This window comes from Triturus cristatus, chromosome 4_2 (genome assembly GCF_964204655.1).
Source record: "Triturus cristatus chromosome 4_2, aTriCri1.1, whole genome shotgun sequence".
Lineage (NCBI taxonomy): Eukaryota > Metazoa > Chordata > Amphibia > Caudata > Salamandridae > Triturus > Triturus cristatus.
Window position 1 is genome coordinate 554,244,677 of NC_140586.1, and position 25,247 is coordinate 554,269,923.

General features: G+C 48.4%; 1 protein-coding gene across 4 annotated transcripts in view; it reads left to right on the plus strand.

Moving 5' to 3' along the window:
• Nucleotides 1-25,247, plus strand: part of BRDT (bromodomain testis associated) — a 1,895,586-nt gene that overhangs the window by 1,503,354 nt on the left and 366,985 nt on the right. For all 4 annotated transcript variants that reach the window (XM_085602176.1, XM_085602174.1, XM_085602177.1 and 1 more), the window contains one exon: nucleotides 15,322-15,455. In XM_085602176.1, coding sequence (XP_085458302.1) covers nucleotides 15,322-15,455 — 134 coding nt within the window. The remainder of the gene's footprint in view (nucleotides 1-15,321; nucleotides 15,456-25,247) is intronic.

The window sequence follows — 25,247 nt, forward strand, 5'->3', positions numbered from 1 at the left end:
AGTCATTTGATGCTTCATCCATACCGAAACATCTTAACATTCATAAATTGCATCACAACAATAAAAATAGAAATTGGATTCTTCAGACCAGCATGTATGCTGTGTTTTTAGTCTCTACACTATATCATACAAAACTGAGTCTTCACCAGTGTCTCCATGGATTTACTATTGTCATGTCCTATCAAGGATCTCTTATTAACATATCAATTGCACTTCTTGTATACTAATACAGTTTTATTAGTGTCAATTGAGTGGCTTTTGTACATGTTAGAATCCTGTAGATGGCGTGGCTTTTGTATAAGTTCGAATCTACGCGTGTTTGACCAAACAACTGTCGCCTTCTTCAGGATAGCCTTTTTTAAAAGACCCTTCATCACCTCTCCACCTAAAAACAATGACAACAAAGCTTGCTTTGCCTCACATATACTGCTAACAATTATACAGAATGTTATCACCAGGCCCGGTGCTTGTGTGTCACCACGTGCTCCAACAATAATCCCACTTACCTAATTGTAGTGAAATTTACATTATATCCCATTATAATGTTAAATGGTGTTTCTGTTGTGCTCATGAACTTCTAATGGTATGCTTGCTTACATTATAGTCCTCTATCAAGACATATGGTTAAACTCCATGCTCAAGAGACTAAAGGACAAACGGTGTAGGTATAGCAAAATGGGGGAGTTTGCTATGTCTGGAGACCCAACAGAAATGTGGGCTGGTGGGTCAAAGTGGGGGGACGGATGGTTACAGACCTACCTAAAATCAAAAACAGCCCAATGGTGAATAAGACCAGCCCCTTCATAATGGTCATGGCAATAAATGATGGACGGAATGTTGAATGAATCAAACATTCATCCCCAGTCAAGGGATCTGGGTTAAATCCATCTTTCTTTTGCTCACTACACCACCCCAGTTTGGACCCAGCCATATGCAAATCAGTCTTGACGCTGCTCCTCATGGGAACACTCCAGCCCGTTTGGGCATAACCATCCCAAGTGCTGCGACAACCAATGATGGATGGAATGTGGGTCCCTTGCTTGCTATGCCACTGGATTCAAGCTAGCCTGGCTGATGAGGGGTGATACTCGGAAACCGGTCCCAGGGGTGCATGTTTGTGGTCCAGAGAGGATCTGGCCTGGCAGTTCGGGCTTTACTGCTCCCGGGAGGAGCAGGGTCAAGACTGATTTGCATATGTCCGAGTCCAAACTAGGGTGGCATAGTGAGCAAAAGAACAATGGATTAAACCCAGATCTCTTGACTGGGGTGAGTGGTTGAAATTTTTCAACACGCTGTCCATCATCTCGTGTTTCCCTCATAAAGGTTATCATTAAACGAATAGTAAACTACACGCACGATACCTCCGAGGGATCAGTTGGATTCCTAGGTACTGGACCTCAAGTTTAAATTGTAATGGAATCAGTTATCTTTTCAATTAACCCTTTGGATGACCCAAAATGACACTGTGCAGATAATGGGGAAAACCTGGTTATGGGGTACCTTATCAATCGGTAGCAGAGGACTAAAGACACTGATGTAATAACCCACCCTCAACTTATTATGCGCTGACAAACAGATGGATAATTTCATGTCTTAGCCTGCGCGTGTGAGGACTGGCGTGTCAATAGGGCTACCGTTTGTGCACTACCTAGAACCTGCTACTGCATCGCTTTGTTAGTAACTACCTGATGGGGTTAATAAAGGCGTGGAGCTGCCTTCCGTACTCTTTCATAGGTAGGGGCGGGATATAATATGTAATATTAGAACAATGCAAAATGCACCACTCCCTTGTGGTAATCGAAGGGCTCCTCATTTGAACCGGTGTGGGAGTGCCCATCAGCAAGGACTGATACGTCCAGCTGTGAGTCTGTTTGTCAGCGCATAGTAAGCAGAGGAAGGAGTGTTCCATCAGTGACTGTATTCATCTGCTGCTGATTGATAAGTGGCCCCATAACCAGGTTTTCCCTATTATCGTCAATGCCTCGTTTTGGGTCATCCAAAGGGTTAATTGGAAAGATACCTGATTCCATTACAATTTAAACTTGAGGTCCACCTGTGAAGCCCCTTTCTTAGATATAACTGGTCCCTGTGTTTTTTCATAGGCGTGTTAATTTTCCATTATCTGATAGACTTCTAGCTGCAGATCCCTTACCTTTGAATTTCCCAGGCGTCAGGCTGGATCTGGAAACCAATGCTGAGCAATACCCCTTGTGCGCACCGTTGGGTGGCTCCATTTGGCTCCACGTGACGTTGGCATCGGTAGCGTCGGTTATGACGACGTGATACCTATATAGGCACCACCCAGGTGCGCAGACGTCAGTTCTTTTCGCCCCAGTTAAGCACTGATCTTGACTTTTTGTCGAATTAGAGGAAGACCGGGTTCAAGCCATGCGGTTACCGACCCCCACCTCATCTGCCTTTGGTGTCTTGAGCGCGACCATGATTCGAGGTCATGCTCGGACTGTCGGGCTATTGCTCAGAAGGCCTTGCAGGAGCTGCCTATGAACCTCTTTGCTTTCCGGCAGTCAACACCATCAAACAAGACTCCGTGGAGGTCCCGCCCCGATTGAAGAGGAGGTCGCGGGACCACTCCCGGAACCCAAAGTCCTCTTCCTCCCACTCGAAGTCTTCAGGACACTCTGGGAAGAGGCACAAGAAGAAGAAGAAGAAGTCCAAGCGGACTTTATCTTCGGCTGTCGTTCGTCGAAAAAAGAGGTATTAGGACCAACACTCGGCGTGGTTCAGCAGAGCCGGATCGAGGGTCAACTTCAAACCTCCCTCCCTTTCCAAGAGCCAGAGCGACCCCAGCTCAAATTAAAGAGTTTTACGAGGCCATGCACCCCCTATTGGAGCGGGCCGCCTCCCTGGTGAGCTCTCGGGCCCTGCGGAGTCGGAAGGGGCCCTATCGGGTTTGACGCCATCGGCTCGAGCGGCGATGGGGCCTCAGGGATCCGATCCCAGATCCGGGACGATGCTGGTCGTGTCATCATGATCTCTGGCATCGAACCCGTAGTCGGTGTCAGCTCCATCCTTATCCCCGATGACACAGTCAGAACAACGTCGCTCTAAGCCTATTCCAGCACCGATTGAACCCAGGGGTTTTTATGTTGTTGCCTTAGCACTTTGAGGATGTCTTAGGCTTGAGAGAGGAATGGGAGGGGTCTATGCACCCTTTGGAACACCAGGATGACTCTGCAGAGCATTTGGACTGGTTTTGGGGAACTTGGGGAAGCCAGTGGATTGGACACTTCATCAAATACTGGCATGCTCTCTCCACACCAACTGTGGCTACGGAGAAGAGTTCATCTTATGCCATGGTGGTTAAGAAGGCAACCAAAGTCCTCAGACTAGAGCTGCCCTCCGTGCAGGTCCGAAATAATCTCCTGACTGAAGTGCTTCAACCTGGGGCTTCCACCTCTGAACCCCTTTTGCCCTTTAATGAAGCACTAAGTGATGTCCTTCTAGGCACATGGTCCAAACCTAGCACAGGGGCTCCTGTGAATAGGACATTTGTACGCCACCATCGCCCAGCTCCGGGTGACCCAAAGTTCCGCAGCCAACACCCAACCCCAGAAAGTTTGGTGGTGCAGGCCTCTACATCACAGGATGCGTTCCCTTCACCTCTGGATAGGGAATCCAAGAGGTTGGATTCATTTGGTAAGAAAATGTTTTCTTCCTCCAGCCTGGCATTGTGGTCGGTGAATACTGCATGCTTATTGGGCAGTTTCTCCCACTCCCTTTGGGATGCTGTAGGAAAGTAGGATCTGCTTTCATGGTTACCCTCACTTTTTGCAGGTGTCATTATGTTGTTCTGACTAGCCTGACTGGGATCCTGCTAATCAGGACCCCAGTCTATGTGCTTCTTCCCTAAATTGGACCATGGTGAGTACTTGGGTACCCCAAGATTGGCTTCTGGTGTACCCTTGTAAGTTCCTAGTATATGGTACTAAGGTACCCATGGAAAAGGTACACCAGGGGTCTCCCATGGGCTGAAGCATGTGTTATGCCACCCATGGGAGACCCCCCAAATTGTGACTGCAGGCCCGCCATTGCAGCCTGTGTAAGCTGGTGCTAGCACCTTTTACAACAGATGTTTTCTTATATCTGAGGTCACTGTACTTAAAACCTATAAGTCACCCCTCAGGCAGGCCTTTCAATCCTGAAGGCAGAGTGCTTGGTTATAACTGTCAGGGTGCCCTTGCATGAGCAGGACACCCCTACAATCCACGGAGTCCATTCTCCCGGATTGTAAGTGCATCAGCCATTACAATACATAGAGTGGCCATTCGTCATTATGCAATGGCTAACTCTAAACTGGCTCTAATGAACCCTGGCATGTTTGATATCAAACATTTTGGGATCATATCTCCAACACCGTAAACGGTGTTGAAGGTATGATTCCATGCACTGTAAAGCTCCTCCGGGAGGCCATCAGAGCTCTAGACTCTGACAGCAAACTATGGCTGCTGCCGACCAGACACACAATTCTGCCCTCCTGCTGCTGAGCCAAGCTCGAGCAGGGGAAGGCAGGCCAATACGTTTCCTGTCACAGGGAGGTGTGACCACCTCCCAGACAGGCCTTAGTGTGTTGGGCCAGGGTGGGAGTGCCTGCCAACGCCACTAGACTGCTTTGGCGGGCAAATGTATTCCCATCCTTGCATACTCCGGATGGACCCAGAGGCTCCTGCTCTGGCGTGAAACTGGACACAGGACATGGAAGTATCCCCCCCCGTCTGTAAATCCCCTCTTGTAGGAAGGGACCCGTGAACCATCCCAACCCTTTCTTTTGGGTACTTAAGGGCTTATCTGTGGGTGGTTCCTTAGATTCGTTGTTGGACAAGATTCGGATCCAAAACCACTTCATCTTCGACCGTCTGGGCACTTTGGACTTCGTTGGACATCACTTTGGGAACCAAGACTAAACTGGGAAGACTCCTGCTGCTCCTGGTCTCATCTTCCTGCCGCTCCTGGTCTCGTCTTCCTGCCACTCTTATGCTTAGTCTGTGCCTGTGCTCCAGGCGCTCTTCCACAGGCTTGTGGACATCCAAGACACCCGAAGGGATCTCCCTTGAAGTGAAGACGTCCCTCTAGCCTGCATCTGTAGGCTCCACAACAAAGCTGACCGGACGGCTGTTCTTGAGATTCTGCAGACTCAGAAAGATTCAGCAACACAGGTGGTGATTCTGCATCTCCCACGAGGCCTGCACTGTCTTCACAGCAAGTTTGAAACCAGTATACCTCGTCAGAACCGTTGGGAGCAGTACCGCTGTGCATCGCGTGGACTTGCCATTGCCAAAGCTTGTTGAGAGACTCATCCAGAGATCCTCTAGCTCCAAGAAGTTCCAGCGTCAAACTTCTCTTGCAACCAAGATCTTATTCATCACAGCATCCTCTACACCGTGGGCCTTCATCCTTGGTGAGCTGCTTGAGGTCCACTTACGATTCCTGTGCCTCCAGCCTGTGGGTCCTCTTGAGGGTCTTTGGCTCCAGTGGGCTCCCCTGCTTGCTCGGGCCTGCTCTAACTTACCTGCTCATGGTGAGTCACTTGGACCTTGCTGGTCCCGACAGTGCACCTTTTTCGTCTACTACGTCTGTTGTTGTTTCCAAGGCTTGTTGGTTCTCCCGATGGATACCGACCCCCTGGCACTTAACAGCCGACATGGGACAGCTTGCGAATGGCTCCTGGTCTTCCACAGCGTACGCACAGCTGCAGCGCCAAGATCACAGTCAACTGTCCTTCATCTCTGACATCGGTGGGAATTCGTTGTAGGAGAGTAGGATCTGCCTCTTATGTTGCCCCCACTGTTTTTTCTGATGTTTACAATGGTTTCTGGCTATAGTCTGGCTGGGACCCTGCTAATCAGGGCCCCAGCCTCTCTGTTCTCTCTAAACAACTTGGAGTGCATATTAGGTGCACTAGTGATTGGATACTGTGGTACCTTATGAGCCCCTAGTATATGGTACCTTAGTTACCAAGGGCATAGGTACTTCACAGGCCTACCAGGGGCTGAAGCATGTATTATGCCACCCCTGAGAAGCAGACTAAATATGACACCACAGGCCTGCTACTGCAGCCTGGGTGAGGTAGTGTTAGCACTCCTCGCTGAGATATAGGTTCACTATATCTCTCCCTGCACACACATTTAAACCTATCAGTCACCCCTAAGGCAGGCCCTATCAATCCTGAGGGCAGGACGCTTGGTTTCCATGTGAGGGGTGCCTCTGGGGCGGTTTGTGAATGCGGTCAAGCCATATACTCTTAAGTGCATTATAACCTCGCAGTAAATGTTAACTCTGGGATGGCTGCATCAAAACATGTTGTGTTTAGTGTCAAACGCTTTGGATTCATACCCCCCACACCAGTAACTGGTGTGGGAGTATGATCTCACCCTTCTACAGGGATAGACATGTACCCACTGTGGAAACACAGTAGCATCCTGAAGAGCCCTGGCATCACAAAATGGATCCCACCAGTCAGACACTGGGCTGCCCTCCTGCTGATGACCGAAACTCGCAGTGGAGGAGGCCCAACAATAGGCATCCTGTCACAGAGAGGTGTAACTACCTCCCAGACAGGGTTTAGTGTGATGGGGGTGGGTGGGTGCACTCCAAGAGTGCTTTGAAGTCCTGCACTGGGGGAGCAGTAGGCTCCTCTGTGCATACACCAGTTTTAACCGGCTCAGGGGCTACCTGCCCCTGCTCTGGCGCGAAACTGGACAAAGGGAAGTGGGTGTAGCCACCCACTCCTCTGACCCTCCCATAGGTGGGTTCATAGAGCTAGTCCCTCCCTTCCTTTCAGTATAAGTTAGGGAACCCTTGCCATTGCAAACTAGATATCCCTGGACGACGCTCTGAAGAAGAATCCTGGACCTTCGACGTTCCATTACCTCTGGAAGACGGAAGAATCTCCCTTGGGGTCAAGGAGTGACTCCCCTGCTTGGCAGGCACCCAATCTTGCAATCAACGGTCGCAAACTTTCCCGCTCCCGCCGGAGTTCAAAGTCCCTACATCCCAGGAAGAGGATGTCCTGACTTCTCCAAGGCCATCATGAGTCCCAAGCGACGCTGAGGCAAGTGGACCCCACGAGTGACGAGGAACCACAACCCCTGGATACCGTGCGCTATTTTCTAGTGCAACCCCTTCACGACGTTCTACGAACTTGTGCTTTGGACCACGTGTGGTCCAATCCTCCAGCAGGATTTCCACCAAAGATCAGAGGCCTACCCCGTCCCGAGTGACCGTGGGCCCCTGTTGAGTGAATCTTCCTGAGGCGTCTTTGCGATCCCTTGCCGGTTGGCTTGTGGGTCCCCAGAAGTCTTTTGTACAGTTCCAAAGGGCTCTCCTGGTTTTTCCAGGCCTGCCCTGACTTACCCTCGCTGGGTGAGTCCCTCAGACCTTGCTGGTCGGCACCACTGACTTTTTACACTTTCCACGAGACTTGCTGTTGCCAAGGCTTGTTGGCTCCAGTCTGGTCCGACACCGCAGTAAGCTGCAGACTTCTTGGGACACGCCGAATCCAGCTCCTGGTCGCCGTCGACGCCTCCTGGACCTCGTGGCTGAAGAGTCAAGACACCCGTGGATCACCTGAAATCACCCGACGACTGTGGGCATCCATCTTCCTTGCACCGGGTCACTGCCAAGTGACTTTGAACACTGTCCCCTCTGCTGTCAGGTCTTCCTTCTTCTGAATCCAGCCTTGGATTCCACCGGACACGTCTCCTGTCTCCACAAGCAGCAAGTCTTCTTTGGCTCCCATTGAAAACAAAGCCGCGACCCGACACCAAAAGACACATATGCACCCGGCTTCCCTGGGTGAGGTAACTCCAGCACTACGGTGCTCCTGTGGGTGTTGGCTCTAGAACTACTTACCCTGTAAGTGACTTGCTTGTAGACTCACCCGAAGTATCCTCTAACTTTAAATTTCCAATCGCGACTTGCTCCATTGAAGTCAATTGGGATCCGCGGCTGTGTTCTCACACTGCATGCGTCTCCCGTGTGTCCTTTACTTACCTGCCTTGGGTGGATTAGTGAGTCTCCAGCGCTTCTAAAGGCCCTCGGGCTTGTCCCCTCGCAAGTCGTTATCTCCAAGTCTCTTTTTTAGTATATGGTCTGGTACGCCACTAGGGCCCCAGCCATATTTGTGCTTAACTTGTTGTGAAATGTTCATTTGTGCATATGTCCTTGACTTCTAATCTCGTAAAGAGATTGGCAGAGAGTTGTTAGTAATAAATACATCTATATTTTATATATATACCTGTGTGGTGTCCTTTCATTTAGTAATTCAAGAGATTATAAGGTAAAACAAGCTGCTTTACATTCCTCTAAACACTTAGCCTGAATGCTGCTTTCCACAGCTTTTTAAAAGGTTTTCTTGAACCTACTACCATAAGAGTCGAATTGTACTGGTGCAAGGTGTCCACTTTAACTAGTGAACAGCATATACCAGGCCAACTTCTCACATTCGTCTTCCGTGACTCCTGGTCATGCCTGAGTGGCATAGACTCTGTCCCCTCTGCTTGCAGGTACTTCTCTTCCTGAATCCACCTTTGGGTTCCACCGGACCTTTTCACCTTCTTCACCAGCGGCATCTCCACTGAAGTCCTCCAATGTGGTCTACAGCAGTTTCCGACATCACCTATTCACCCGGCTTCCCTGGTGTAGGTATCCTGGGGTATCCACTTGTGGTGTGACTCTCCAACCTCCCATCTTCCACTGAGTTTCTTCAGGATCCACTGGGAAGAGTCCTTCTTAAAAACTGCAACCGCAACTTTCCTGTTGACTTGCATCAAGTACGTGGTTGTGTTCCCACTCTGCACACGGCCTCCGTGGGGTTTCTGGGTCCTCACCTTGGGTGGTCCTTGGGTCCCCAGCTCTTCTACGTCTTCTGGGTCCAGTCTCGACTTAGGTCGTTGTTCGCATTCCAGTTTTAGTATATGGTTTAATCTCTCCTGGCGACCACTGTGTACTTGTACACTTGTGTGTATTGTGATTATATCTCTGGGGAGGAGATATTTCAATGTGTTAGTGAGTGTTTATAATAAATACATATTTTTATAACTACACTGTGTGGTTCTTTTGCACTTAACCTACACTATATGACTAGCACTGGGAAAACAAGCTGCTTTACACTCCTGGACTAAGCCTGAAGGCTACCCTCCACAGCTACCACTTAGAGAGCTTTCTAAGGTTGTCTAAAACCACCAAAATCATCATTAGAGATTGTCTGGATTAGTGCAGGGTGCTACACTTACATAGGTGAGCCCATATACTGAGTCAGCCCCCTACAGAGACGGTTGCGCTAGTGCTGCCACAAGTACCGGAGGAGGCCTGGGCTGTGCTCTCTCAGGCAGTTAAGGCCATAGTGATGCAGCAGAATTTACCATAAGGTGTGGCTTTGATACAAGGGATTCGCTGGGTAGATGGATTTCTACAACAGTGGCCTTGAGATGCCACGTCTGGCTTAGGACAGCAGTCTTCTCGGTTGATATCCAGGCAAATTTGATGGACTTGCTCTTTGATGAAACCCGTCTTTTTGGCGAAAGGCAGACTCGGCCCAAGTGAGATTCAAGGACTCTCGAGCTGCAACCAGAACCTTGGGTCTCTCCTCTGCTCCTCGTGGCCAGTCTACCTTTCGCCCCTTTCGTGGCAACAGAAGGGGTTTCTAGGCGCTACTTTATGATGTCGAAGATCAAGACTCTAGCTTATGTGTTGTCTACCCTAGACCAAGAAGACTGGATGGTAGCATTGGACCTGCATGATGCATATTTTCATATCCCCATCCTGCTTGGCCACAGGCGATACCTGCTGTTCACCGTCCTCCCCTTCGGCCTTACCAGTGCCCCTTGGGTGTTTACCAAGGTGATGGCGGTAGTCGCAACTCATCTGAGCAGGTTAGGGGTTTCAGTCTTTCCCTACGTCGACGACTGACGTTTGAAGGCGTCCCTGCCCGAGGCTGTTGTCTCCCAATTTCAGACTATGGCAAACCTCCTGCATTTGCTGGGGTTCTCTATAAACGTGCTGAAGTCGCACCTGACTCAATCTTAGACGCTCCCTTTCATTGGAACTGTTGTGGATATTCAGGTTATGATTCTGATGTTTCAGCCTCTTTCCTAGATTTTGGTGAGACTGACTCTGAGGCTGTTGGGCCTCATGGCCTCCTGTATCCTGTTGGTAAAGCATGCCATGTGGTGTATGCAGGCTCTGTATTGGGATCTGAAGTTCCAGTGGGCTCAACATCGAGGAAATCTTACCGACATGGTCCATATCTTGGAAGGAACTACGAGAGATCTGCAGTGGTGGTTGACAAACCTCGAATGGGTCAACGGCAGACCCCTTTCCCTTTCCCAATCAGAGTTCACAGTTGTGACAGATGTGTCACTTCTGGGATGGGGTGGCCATCTGGGAGAGGTGGAGATCAGGGGATACTGGTCTCTGCCAGAGTCGCGGCTTCACATAAATTTGTTGGAGCTTCGAGCAATTCAATTGACATTGTAAGCATTTCTTCCCTCTGTCAAGGGGAAGTTTGTGCTGGTGTTCATGGACAACATCACAGCCATGTGCTACTGCAACAAGCAGTCTCTGCTTCTCTAGACATGGCTGGAACAGCAGGGCATAACCTTGGTGGTTCAATACCAGGCAGGTTCTTTGAACACCAGGGCGGACAAACTCAGCTGTTGATGCCTAGCAGATCACGAATGACGTCTCCAATCGGAGGTGGCGTAAGGTTTCTTTCAGCAGTGGGGAGAAACTTAGATTTGTTCGCATTCAAAGATAACACGCAGTGTCAGTAATACTGCGTGCTGGAGTTTCCGAGGCAGCTATCACTCGGCAATGCCTTTCGTCACGAGTAGCTCTCAGGCCTGCTGTACGCCTTTCCGCCCATACCACTGCTTCCCAGGTTCTGAAAATCAGGAGCGACCGGGTCCAATTCATCCTTGTGGCTCCAGACTGGGTGAGGAGAGTCTGGTATCTTCTGAAAATGAGCATTGATCCTCCGATCAGGCTGCCTCTTCGGGAGAATCTTCCGTCGCCCAGCAGGGGAGGGTTCTCCACCCGAACCGGTCAACTGTGCGCCTCCATGCGTGGAGATTGAGCGGCAGCAGTTGATGGCTTTTGACCTTCCTCCTGAAGTATGTAACGTTATCTTGGTGGCCAGGTGGCCCTCTACTAAGACAGTAACCACCTGACGTTGGCAGAAATTTGTATTATACTGTACAGAAAGGTCTATTGACCCTCCCCCCTGCTTCTCTTTCCACTGTCTTTATTCATTCTGACCCTTGTCTAACAGGGCTTTGCTTTGGGAACTCTCAAGGGTTATCTTTCTGCTCTGTCTGCTTTTTTGCAGCTGCCAGACCAACCCTCTCTTCAAGTCTCCAATTGTAAGTAGGTTTTTAAAGGGCATGGCACACATTTCTGCCCACGCCCTTTGTTATGCCGCAGTGGGACCTTAATTTGGTCCTCCCTTATCTTGTGTGCTCCCTTTGAGGCATTACACAACTGTCCTCTCCGGCTGCTTACCATCAAGACACCCTTTTTAGTGGCGATTACATCTGCCCAGAGAGTGGGTGAGTTGCAGGCATTAACTTGCACGCCTCCCTACATGTTGTCTTTTCCAGACAAAGTGGTGCTTTGCACCGGTGCTTCATTTTTGCCAAAGGTTGTGACCCCATTCCATCTGGGTCATTTCATCATGCTGCCCACCTTCTTTGCTTCCACACATCCTTCTAAGGAAGAAGAGCGTCTCTACCAACTGGACCCAAAAAAGAGCGTTGTCGTTCTACCTTTACTTCACAAAAGAATTCTGGGTGGACAACCAACTGTTTGTGGGGCACGTGGGAGCTAAGAAGGGGCAGGCAGTGCAGAAAAGGACCATCTCTCGCTGGGTCGTTCTCTGCATTATGATCTGCTAATCCCTGGCTAAGAAGCAGCCCCCTGAGGGATTAAGGACCCATTCTGCCAGGGGAAAGGCTGCAACTAGGGCCTTGGCTCGGGGTGTCCCAGTCCTTGACATCTGTCCGGCGGCAATGTGGGCATCCTTGCACATGTTTGCCAAGCAATACTGCCTGGACATTCAGGTCCGTAGGGATAAGCATTTTGCCCGTTCGGTCCTGTAGGACTTCCTAGTATAAAGTTTGGTTCCTGCACCAACCGCCAGAATGGTATGGCTTGGGTATCTAATTCAAAGGTAAGAAATCTGCAGCTATAAGTCTCTTATCAAATGAAAAAGGTACTTACCTTCAGTAATGTAATATCTGGTAGAGACTATCTAGCTGCAAATTCCTTACAGCCCCACCAATGCCTCCCCACTTTGTGGACTAATGTTGGAGGGCCAGGGTTCCTCCCCTTCTCAGGGCCCTCGTTTTGCACATGACCACATCAGTTACGTTGTGGCTCTGTGCTTCTGCCGTGGAAAAAACAAAAAGTACTGATGTCCGCTCGCCTGGGTGGCTCCTGTATAGGTACCGCAACATCATAACCAACGCTGCAGACAACGTCACGCGGAGCTGAATAGAGCCACACAATGGCACACGCCAGCGGTATTGCTCAGCAAAAGTTTCCAGATCCAGCCTGACGCCTGGGAAATTCAAAGGTAAGGAATCTGCAGATTGATAGTCTCTACCAGATAATGCTTTACCAAAGGTAAGTAACCTGTTCATCTATGGCGTGCCTTGCCACCTTTTCCCAGGTACAGCATGAGCTTTTCTTTCACTACTACACGACCCTCTGGCGCTTAGACTCCATAATCACCTTGATTTTTACCTTTTCAGACCCATTCTAGTGTTTAGTAAGTATTTTTCTTCCAACCTTCTGGTTGGTCCCCTATAACCCTGAATTCGATTGGATTCCTCTACTTAACCAAGACCAGTGTTCCAGTTACTACAAACTGCCTTATTCGAACATCTATTGATTTTTTGATGACTACTTTTCCCTCCACCTTCCCGTGGATGGTGTACTGGTTAAGTGTACATTAATTGCTTTTTATTAGAGTTGCTGTGTTGTCTATCAACTCTACTATCTCCTCACTAGCATGCTTTTGCGCAGACTACCACCACTGCTATTGTAGACCACAACCATTGATTAATGGCACAACATAGCCCGTTTTAGAAGCATGTCACCATTCACACATGTATGGAACGAGTGGAGTAATCCCTTATGCAGTAGATAGGTGTTTAATCTTGTAATTATTCTTCTTTTTCCCCCCTCCCCTCCCTTTTTTTTCCTAGTCTTTTTTCTTTTCCTAGCAGGCATAATTCATTATGTCCTGATGATGATCCCTAAATGATGTAAGGGATTGAAACTTCGTCTACCTTAGTACCATGACTTAAATTGTTGATTTATATTGGTTCACATGTGTACGAGTACTTAAAAATTACCTGTGACGTAAATTTTATGTATTCATTGTAGTCACATGAAGTAATGCCTGAGTTTGGAAGTTTTTTTGAACTTCTTTTGTGTTTTGTTTTCCCACTCTTTTAATGTGCTGTTAATTTGTAACTAAATAAACAATTTTCATTGTCCATTTGGACCTTTTACATAGACCTTAATGTACTTCTATGTATCTATGTTGCACTATTTTATGAGTAAGGGACCTATGTTCCTTTAAACATACTTACACCCTTGTTCCCTTATTACCCTTGGGTTTCCCTTTTTCTTGAAAACACATTAAAAGTTCAGGAGCACAATAGAACACCATTTAACATTCTAATGGGATATAAGATAAATGTCACTACAATTAGGTAAGTGGGATAATTGTTGGAGCACGTGCTGACACACAAGCATCGAGCTTGGTGAAAATGTTCTGTAATATTGTTGACCGTATATGTGCGGCAAAGTAAGTTTCGTTGTCATGTTTAGGTGGAGAAGTGATAACGGGTCTTTTCATGTGGCTATCCTGAAGAACGCTGCAGTTGTTTGCCAAAACGTGTGTGGATTCTAACTTGTGCAGAAGCCACGCTATCTATGTGATTCTAACCTGTACCAAAGCCATGCAATTTATGGGATGTGAAAACAATTATGACTGATGAAACGGTATTGGTATACAAGAACTGCAATAGATATTTTAATAAGAGATCCTTGATAGGACATGACAATGATAAATCGCTGGAGAAATTGGTGAAGACTCTGGTTTGTATGATATGGTGTACAGACTAAAACACAGGCAATGTGCTATACTGAAGACCCGATTATATATCTTTTTTTATGGTCGTGATGCAATTTATGAATGTTAAGATGATGGGGTACGAATGAAGGAGCAAATGACTGGTTGGTGGAAAGGGTGTGGAAGTATGTATGAGGCATGTGTATTTTTTAATATAATGAATTAGAATACTTCTCACATGTGTGATCCAAGTGAGTGTTCTATATTGTTTGCACAATTTTGGCATGGCATTTAAGAGGTTTGATTGAATTTTCAATGCAATGTATGAAGCTATTGATGAGGATAAATGAATAATAAAGAAAGAGTATGCAAAAGTGGATCACATTTTGCTTCTGGGCTGCATGTGTACTGAAGTGAGTGAGTGTTGAGTTGTTGAATTGAATATGTAGGTTGCCGGGGCAAGTTTATTCTAATCTTCTGCAAGACCTTCATTTTGCACTTGCAGCAGGTTGCTCTTTGGGACATTTAATTGTGATTTGCACATTGACAATCCTATGGTGCAAAGTATCCTTGGCTATAAAGGAAGGACTTGAAGCTGCTAGTTAACAGAGAAGGTGCACTTATTCTATGACCTGAAATACCCACTTACTTTACATTATGACTACAGTGAATTTAATTATTTTAAGGGCTATGTCATATAGGCCATGGTACTTGGCTTTTGCCTCCATGCTGGCACACACATACTTGCTTTTGAAAGGGAATGGAGTATTCATGTAAAATGTAACGAATTTAACATGGGGCTTGCTGCTACTCCATTGATGTATGGCGACGGTAACATACCCTAAAACCGCTATTGATGACATCACAGGGAGATAATGCTAGACTAGATCTTGTTTAGTCTACTAGTTTTTATGTTTCTGTATTGAATTGTTTGTTTCTTTCTTGACTTCTGTGTTTATATGTGTGATTGTCCACAATTGATGATAATCTTATTATAGTGAGCTATGATACATACTTGTAATGTGAAAGCTATAACGTTGACTCAAAATTCAATCAAGAATTGTTCTTAAAAAAAAAAAAACCTGCTACAGTAGTGTGTACTGTGGTAGTTTACACAACTTGTAAAAAAGCAGATAATGCCGGACACTTCCGTACTTGTTTAGACATTCTGTTTTAAATGACTGAACACATGTCTGAATATCTAAAATCATTCTATATTGCAGATTCAAAAACAAGCCATTCAGTTGCTGTTGAGAAACACTCGCTTTCCTCCCATCAACAAGGACCCTCTGTAATGGAAGTTGATGGTGGTGATAAAAATACATTTTATCCTGAGACTCGGGTTACTCCTAAAAAGGTAGAGTTAGAAGTAGTTAGATTTTTTTTCGGGCTTTTGACCTTGTTATCCTGAATTTCTGCTTATGATGTTTGCATAGATGCAAATCTGATAGAGACATCTAGCCGCAGATTTCTTACTTTTGAACTTCCAGGTGTTGGGCTGGATCCGGAAGATTTTTCTTAGCAGTACCCCTGCTCGCCGGTAGGTGGCGTCTGTCGACTCAGTGTGACGTCGTAAGGGTCGTGTTTGTCGTTGTGACGTCCGCTTTGTCATTATAGCCGCCACTCTGGCGTGCTGACCTCCGTTCTTTTCTTTCCGTGCCATTAGCGCCGATCTGTTGAAGAGAGCTACCCCCCCTGTCATTTTTTTTTTTACTGCCTTTTTTCGACATTTTGTCGACTTCGGTGTCATGTCGAGTAAGAAGACTTTGTGGATCAAGCCGTGCATCGCCTGTCACTGTGCCATGTCGGTCAAGGAACCCCATCTGGTCTGTCTTTGATGTCTGGAGTGTGACCGCGACTCCAAGTCGTGCTCCGACTGCCGGGTCATGGCGCTGAAGGCTTTGAGGGAGCGGTCCCTAAAGCTTCTCGTGGCCCGGCGTCCTGCACCGTGGAGGTCGCCTTGTTGGTCTCGGTCCAGGTCTTGGTCAATGGAAGGTCTGAGCACTGCTCTGAGAATCGAAATCCTCTTCGTCGAAGTTTTAGTCAGTTAAGAGGCACCACAAGAAGTTGAAGCGTGCTTTGACTTTCCCCCGCCTGTCTCACGACGCAGAGGTGGAACCTCAGCATTCAAGGCCCCGCTACACGGAGCGGGTGCCTGGGTCAGCTCCGCATTTCCCTCCCTTCCCAGGGCCAAGAGCGACCCCCGCCCAACTAAAACATTTTTTATGACCCCATGTGCGCCATATTTGGACGGCCTGACCCTGCCAGCGGCCTCGGGCCCCTCAGGCTCAGAAGACGGAGGGGCCCCCATGGGTACCATGCCGGCGGCTCCGGCCCTGGCGCCACGGCCTCAGAGTGGACCCATTCCTGGGTCCGGACCGACGCCGGTCGCACCTCCTCAGCCACCTTCCCCAGCGTCCCGTTCGACGCCGAGGTCCTTGGTGTTGCCAGCACCCACTTGCGGCACCTCCCCTATCCTTATTCCCGACGACACAGAGCCGTGTCAACGAAGCTGTATGGCTCCATGCCATTTTTTCTGCCCTATTCAGAAGGGTTAGGAATGGAGAAAGAGAAAAAGGAGGGGGTGCGCGATCCCTTGGAAATCCTGCAAAGCAACACGGTCTTGACTAGTATGAGGAGTTGGGTGAAGTGAGTGGTCTGGACACCTCCCCAGACAATGGCATGCTTTCCCCACCTACCCTGGTTGCGGAGGAGGGAGCATCTTTTGCCATGGTGGTGCGTAGGGCTGCAGAGGTCCTTGACCTTCAGCTTCCTACTGTGGCAGTCAAGACAAATGTCTTGACAGAGGTCCTGCAGCCTGGGGTCTCGAGTTCGGAACCCCTACTGCCCTACAATGAAGCATTGACAGACTTCCTACTGGGGACATGGTCTCCTGTGAATAGGACGATGGCCCGCCGCTATCGTCCTGCACCGGGCGACCCGACTTTCCTCACCACCCACCCCACCCCCCAAAGCTTGGTAGTCCAGTCTTCCACTTCTCGTGGCGCGTTCCCTTCCACACCCCCAGATAGGGAATCCAAGAGGCTGGGAAATTTCAGGAAGAAAATGTTTTCTTCCGCCAGCCTAGCATTGCGGTCAGTGAACTCTGCATGCCTCTTGGGCCGTTATTCCCAATATATGGGATACGGTGGTGCAGGTGCTGCCCAGAGTCTCGGAGGAGGACCGGGCTCTACTCTCCCAAGCTATATCAGACGGGAGGGGCACAGTTAAGTTCATAATCAGATGTGGCTTGGACACAAAGGACTCACTTGGCAGGGCGATTTCCACGACGGTGGCGGTACGTCGCCACGCCTGGCTGAGAACATCTGTTTTTGCGGGGATGTCCAGGCCAACCTCATGGACATGCCCTTCAATGACTCCTGTCTCTTCAGAGAGAAGGCGGATGCTGCCCTTGAGCGCTTTAAAGACTCGTGGGCCACGGCCAAGTCTTTGGGCCTCACTACCACCCCCACGGCTTCATCCAATATTCGCTCCTTTTGTGGCTATGGAAGAGCTTATCAGCTGCGCCAACCCTACCCTGGCCAGAAGGCTCCGTAAGTTCAGCAACCTCTGCAGGGCCGTGGACGCAGTTCACCCCCACCTTTTGGGTCACAAAACCAGAAGTCGAGCCAAGCCACTATCTCCTCCTCCGTCTCAAAACCTTCCTAGTCCGGTCCCACAGGATCATGCTCGCTCATTTGGTGGCAGATTACGCCCTCATCACCACCACTGGCAAAACATTACATTGGACAGGTGGGTGTTGTAAATAGTCCAAAGGGGCTACTCCATACCCTTCGATACTACCCCCCTCCATCCATGCCACCTCAGCATCATCGCATGTCGGAGGATCACCTGGCCCTTCTCCAACAGCAAGTTTCTGCACCCTTGGCCAAGGGAGCCATCGAGCACGTTCCTGCCACAGAAGTAGGACGTAGTTGCTATTCCCACTTCTTTCTGGTGCCCAAGAAAGACTAAGGCCCGTGTCCTATCTTGGATCTCAGGAACGTCAACCGCATCCCCCGAAAGGAGAAGTTCAAAATGTTGACGCCCGCTCAGGTCTTGTCTGCCCTTGACCCTGGAGACTGGATGGTAGCGTTGGACTTGCAGGACGCCTATTTCCACATCCCCGTCCTGCCGGCCCACAGGCGTTACGTATGGTACACCGTAGGCCACGAGCATTTTCATTTTACCCTGCTCCCCTTTGGCCTTACCAGCGCCCGTCAGGTGTTCACGAAAGTGGCGGTGGTCTCAGCTCATCTGCGCAGATCAGGGGTTCCAGTCTATACCTATCTCGACGACTGGCTGTTGAAGGCGGGCTCGCCACAGGCTGTTGTCTCCCACCACCAGACTACGGCCGACTAATTGCATTTGCTGGGGTTATCCATCAACGTGCCAAAGTCACACCTGACCCCCTCTCAGAAGCTCCTCTTCATCGGAGCGGTTCTGAACACGAAGCAGTTTCTGGTTTATCCTCCCAAACAGCGAGCCTGGGATATTCGGGCTATGATTCCGATCTTTGAGCCTCTATCCCGGGTTTCGGTCAGGATGACCCTCAGGCTGCTGGGTCTGATGGCCTCCTGCATCCTTCTGGTGGGTCATGCCAGATGGCATATGTGGGCTCTGCAGTGGGACCTGAAGTTCCAGTGGGCCCAACATCGAGGGAATCTGTCTGATCGTGTCCAGATCTCGGAGGGCACTGCACACCAATTGCAGTGGTGGCTTACGAACCAGGATTGGATCAAAGGGAGATCCCTCTCCCATCCTCAACCAGAGTTCACAGCGGTGACCAATACATCACTCCTCGGATGGGGCGGCCACATCAGAGGCCTTTTGGTCTCCGGTGGAGTCTGGGCTCCACATCAACCTTCTGGAGCTTTTGGCAATTTGTCTTGCACTCAAGGCATTCCTTCCCTCTGTCTGGGTAAGAGTAGTGCAGGTGTTCACGGACAACACCACCCCCATGTGGTACTGCAACAAACAAGGCGGGGTGAGGTCGTGGACCCTATGTCAGGAGGCACTCCCCCTCTGGACATGGCTGGAACATCGGGGCATATCCCTGGTGGCTCAACACCTGGCAGGTTCTCTGAACGCCAGGGCAGACGAACTCAGCTGCAGCTGCATGATGGATCACGAATGGCGTCTTCACTCGGAGGTGGTGCAAGGTCTCATTCAGCAGTGGGGAGAGCCTTGGTTAGATTTATTCGCCACCGAAGAGAACGTGCAATGTCAGCAGTTCGCTTTGGAATTTCCAACGTGGCATTCGCTAGGCTACACTTTTCTTCGCGAGTGGAGTTGCGGCCTTCTATACGCCTTTCCAACTATACCACTTCTGCCCAGAGTGCTGAAGAAGATCAAGCACGACCGGGCCAAAGTCTTTCTTATGGCTCGAGGTTGGGCATAAAGATCCTGATATCCCGAGCTGCTCAACATGGCCATTGATCCTCCGATCAGACTGCCTCTTCGGGAGGATCGTCTGTCGCAGCAGCAGGGTATGGTCCTCCACCCGGACCTGTCCAGCCTCCACCTCCTTCCGTGGAGGTTGAGCGGAGGCAGTTGACGTCATTTGACCTGTCTCCCGAAGTGTGCGATGTTGTCTTGGCATCCAGCCAAGAGTCCCACCAGTAAGATGGTATACGCCTGCAGCTGGAACACATTTGTGGCATGGTGCACAGCAAAGGTTGTGGATCCTCTTTCCGCCCCTCTTTCTGAGGTTCTCTTTTTCCTCCTTTCTTTTGCCCAGCAGGGCTCTGCTCTAGGCACTCTAAAGGGCTACCTCTCGGCCATTTGAGCCTTCCTTAGGCTTCCTGATCAGCCTTCTCTTTTCAAGTCCCCTGTTGTAAATAGATTCCTTAAGGGCATTACTCCTCTTTTTCCTCCTGTTCCCTTTGTAATGCCTCAGTGGAACTTGAACTTGGTTCTTACCTACCTCATGTGCTCTTCATTTGAGCCGCTACATAACTGTCCTCTCATTCTTCTCACTTTGAAAACTGCCTTTTTGGTGGCCATCACCTCTGCACTCAGGGTGAGTGAGCTGCAAGTTCCTTCTTCCAAACCTCCCTTTCTGGCTATCCATCCGGACAAGGTCGTCCTTAGACCTAGACCTTCCTTCCTTCCCAAGGTGGCTGCTTCTTTCCACATTGGTCAAACCATCACTTTGCCCACCTTCTTTCTGCCTCTGCATCCTTCAAAAGATGAGGAGAGGCTCCACCGTCTGGATCCAAAACGTGTGCTTTCCTTCTACTTGGATCGCACCAAACAATTCCGGGTGGATGACCAGCTCTTTGTTGGTTACGTGGGCGCTAAGAAAGGTTGGGCCGTGCACAAACGAACCATCTCCAGGTGGGTCGTTCTGTGCATCAAAGCCTGCTACTCTTTGGCAAAGAAGGAGCCTCCAGTGGGGCTGGGTGCCCATTCCACCAGGGCGATGTCAGCTACCACTGCTTTGGAACGAGAAGTCCCCCAAAATGACATCTGTCAGGCAGCTACGTGGGCATCGTTGCACGCGTTCACTAAACACTACTGCCTGGACAGCCAAGTCCGGAGAGACGGCTTCTTTGGCCGTTCTGTTCTCCAGGACTTTCTGCTGTGAACTTAGTTGCAGACCCACCACCGGGGTTGGTATTACTGGGGTATCCATTCTAAGGTAAGGAATCTATAACTAACTGTTTCTTTCAGATGAACAAGTTACTTACCTTCGGTAACAATATATCTGTAAGAAACATAGGTTAGTTATAGATTCCTTGCCGCCCTACCCATCCTCTCTGTTCTGCGAACTGACTTTTAGGGTTAAGGTCATCCTTTCAGGGCCCTAGTTTTGTGCACCAGTGGTCAGTGTTTTGCATGGCTCTGCGCTTCTGGCGTGGAAAGTTGTGTACAGAACTAAGGTCAGCGCGCGTGGGCGGCGTCTATGTAGCTATTGCGATGGCCTCCTGGTGTCGACCAACGCCATATTACGACACGCAGGGGTACTGCTGATGAAAAACTTTCCGGATCCAGAAGAACTACCCACCAAGTCCCGCCCTAAAGACATATGGGAACCTCTATTACAATACCTCCGTACTACTACGCAAACATCCCCCCGGCACCAGAGGAAGACTAATGCGATATATTACGATTATTGTATACATGACACAATGCTATGTATGTACATACCTGGGCAGCTGACGTTACTATCTCTTTGGTTTATTCTTCTCATTAGTATTGTACAATATAGCCATGGGGGTGTTAAAGGTTTTCTTCGATGTTGCAATTGTGTTTCTTCTGCATAACATCTGTGATATCACTCACTATTGTAAACGTGTGATGACTACTGTTTTACTAAAATGCTAATAAATTTTAAAAAACAAAAAGACTTTCCGGATCCAGTCTGACGCCTGGGGATAATTCTAAGGTAAGGAATCTATAACTATCCTCGTCCACCCGGTTGGGACCCCATTGATGAAGCATGACACCAACCAGGTTGGTGTGTGGGGGTCTTTTAAGAATGGTTTCCTAACATTGGTTATAACAACAGTGAGTGTTGATAACTCTCTTTTCAGTGGGTTTATCCACATTAATTTATCTTGGCAACCAGGCATCCTTCCACAAAATCGGTATATGCCTGCCGATGGAACACATTTTGTAAATATTGTACAGACAGGTCTATCCACCCCTTATCTGCTCCATTATCGCAAGTCCTTCTGTTTATACTTTTATTGGCCCAGCAGGGCTCTGCTCTGGGCACTTTGAAGGGCTACCTTTTGCCAAAGTTCAGCCAAGGTGCCAAGGTTCAGCTGCCTGATCAGCCCCCTCTATACAAATCTCCTCTTGTGCAGCTTGTGGTTAACCCGTTTGTTTCCTCCTTCACTCTTCATCATGCCGCAGTGGGACCTTAATTTTGTGCTCACTTTTCTGATGTTTGAGCAATTTTAACTACTGTATACCTGTCCTCTGTGGTTACTCACCATCAAGACAGCCTTTTTGGTGGCTATAACCTCTGCCAAGAGAGTGAGTGAACTGCAGGCACTGTCCTCTCAGCCTTCTTACCTGACGATCTTCCTGGACAAGGTAGTACTCCGGACTAGGTCATCCTTTCTGCCTAAGGTGGTGGTAATCCTTCCATCTAGGACAGTCGGTTACCCTTCCCACTTTCTATGCACCCCCGCATCCTTCCAAGGAACAGGAACGTCTCCATCATCTGGACCCAAAAAAAGTGTTATTGTTCTATCTTGACCGAACCAAAGAGTTCCGGGTGGATGACCAACTTTTTAATGGATACGTGGGTGCAAAGAAAGGTTGTGTTGCCCACAAGAGGACTATATCCCAATGGGTCATCCTTTCTATTAAAATTTGTTACACCTTAGCGAAGAAGGATCCCCCTGAAGGGCAAAGGCGGCCACCACGGCTCTCCAGCGTGGTGTGCCCATCTCTGACATATGCCACGTGGCATCTCTGCACTCGTTCGCCAGACAATACTACCTGGATTCCCAGGGTCACAGAGAAGGCCTGTTTGGTCGCTCTGTTTTACTGGATTTTCTGGTCTAAGCCGTTCCGCAGTTCCTCCGGGGATGGTATTGCTTGCGTATCTGTTCAAAGGTAAGGAATCTGCGGGTAGAGGTCTCTATCAGATGGAGAAGTAACTTACCTTTGGTAACGTCTTATCTGGTGGAGACATGATCTAGCGGCAGATTTCTTACCAACCCACCCGTCCTCCCCGCACTGCAGAATTGGTTTTAAGTGTCAGGGACGTCCCTCCTTTGGGGCCCTAGTTGTTCATTTATTAGCACACCATGGTCAGTCACTTCATGGCTTCGAGCTTCTGGCGTGGAAAGTCATGAAAAGTACTGACGTCAGCATGCCGGAGTGGCGGCTATATTGACGACGCAGATGTCACCACGACAAACACGACGTCACGTGGACTTGACCGACGCCACCTACCAGCGCGCAGGGGTCCTGCTTTGAAAAATCTTCTGGATCCAGCATGACGCCTGGAAGTTCAAAGGTAAGGAATCTGCAGATAGATCATGTCTCTACCAGATAAGGTGTTACCGAAAATAAGTAAATTGTCCTTTAGTTAGTTACCTGCTATGGAAAAGCAGATTTTATGTAAAAGGTAACTCCTTTATTGAGAATCCTACTCCTTAACATTGCACCAGTCATTGTAAAACCACTCTGAAGTAAACTGGAAGTTCTGAAATCTCTTTGATGTAATTAGGTATGTCCCAAAGCTTCCATCAATCTATGTAGTCATAGATGGTCCATCCCCTTCTGGCCCAAGCTCCCTGACCAATATCCTACCGCAAAGTCCAAGCCCAAACTACACCAAGCCCTGAACTCCACTGAACAATATGTCATCCGCTATAAACACTATTGCCAAGTTATACCAGTCCCATTTTGTAGAAGTATGTTCCCCATATGTCACTGCCATTTTGACGTATTCAGTGTCCCAACCTAGGGAATAATTTTGTTTGACAGCACCATAGAATGGATAAAACCTATGCATGCTGCAAAGTGCCTTGGTAAGTCAGTACCATATACTGGATAAGACTAGCATGTGCTGCAATTTGCTTTTGTAATGTTTTTAAAACATTCAAATTTCTTTCTGCCACATTGTATCCTTGTATGTTTGAGGGTGCCTGGCTCCATGCCCAGTTTGTTTATTTTAATTAGAGCTCAGCTGTTGGGAGTATTATTTTTGTATTTATAGGGCGTTTTTTGTGTTATAATTCTTACTTTTATTTTAGCTAGTATTTCTTTCCAATAAGTACGAGGGGGTGCCCACTCTCAGTGCACAACAAGTAACTAGGCTCCAGTGTTTCTTCACTTGCTCAGTTTGTGTAATTCTTTTAATTATATGCATCATTCAAGAACACTGTGCCTCACCCACCTGACTCACTCTATCTGCTGTCGATGTGTGCAGCATTGAGGACTCAAAAGCAAGCCCACCTGCACACAACATTCCACCATTGCACCGTCATGCTCTCCAGTTTCCTTCCCAGCCAAATTGTAAGCAATCCTCAACTGTCTTACTCTTGTGGTGTATTACCGTCATTGAACCGTACACACTCCTCCTTTACCATACTACCCTTTTCCTACACTCCAGGGTTTGCTGTGGAAATTTCCTTTGCAGTGTCTGAAACACTGGGTGTTTCAAGGAAGAGGGATGTAAGTGTACCAATTTTGAATTTGTCCACCCAATGTCACTCTACAGATCAAATTTCACCCCTAAGTAGGGACCTCTTCTTTGTTTCCACTATACGCTGTAATTTCATGTAACTTCAGACTGAGATTTTATGATTCTTTAGCAAGATACGCTTATATGCCTTCTTCCTTGAAAACCCCAAACACACATTTTTGCCCACCCTCTACCTTCTATGGAGTCTTCCACCCTCCATCAGTCTCCTCCTCACATTATGTTCTCCAGCCTCCCTCCCTCCATCCCCTGCCCCCAAGTAGGCTTGTATTCTGGTCAATTCCTACTCCTTGTATAAACATAGTTGGAACATTGCCCTCCCTAAACAAGACTCCTGTCTATATATTTCCTTCTTGACTGAATCCTGGACCTTTGATGTCTCAACCAGTGATCCTGCCTTTGCCTCCCCTCTCGGTAATAAAGCATTTCATGTCTATTGCACTAGCAAGAGTGGTGGAGGTTTTGCAGTTATTCTTTGAGTCCCTCATTACCTCCCAGTTAGATCTGGATACTTGCAAGCATTCAAAAGTCATTGGCCTCAAAATTGCTATCTCTACTCCTTGCAAAATCACTTTTATTCTCACTTACCGCCCAACTTGACCAGTGACTAATTTTGGCAATTTGTTTGCTTTATTTAATTTCCTCCATTTTTCTAAACTTCTTCTGTTGAATAGTTTTGAAAGACTTTACTTTCAGATGGAGACTGCTTACTGCAGATTCTTCACCTCATGAATGTACCCTAGGTACAAGACTGGATCCAGAAACTTCAAAGCAATTACCTTGCATGTCTGTTGGTGGCATTCTATGATTAAGCGTCCGCTCCACGCTGCCTCGGATGGGCCCTTATATGTTTGCCAGCTCCACGCTCTGGTGTCAGTCCTTTCTGTATCTTCCGCCGCAGATCTGGAGCTTGAAGTCCTGTCTTTGGACAGGCTTTTTCCCACAGGAAAATTTCTCAAATTTTCAAGAGTGCAGATA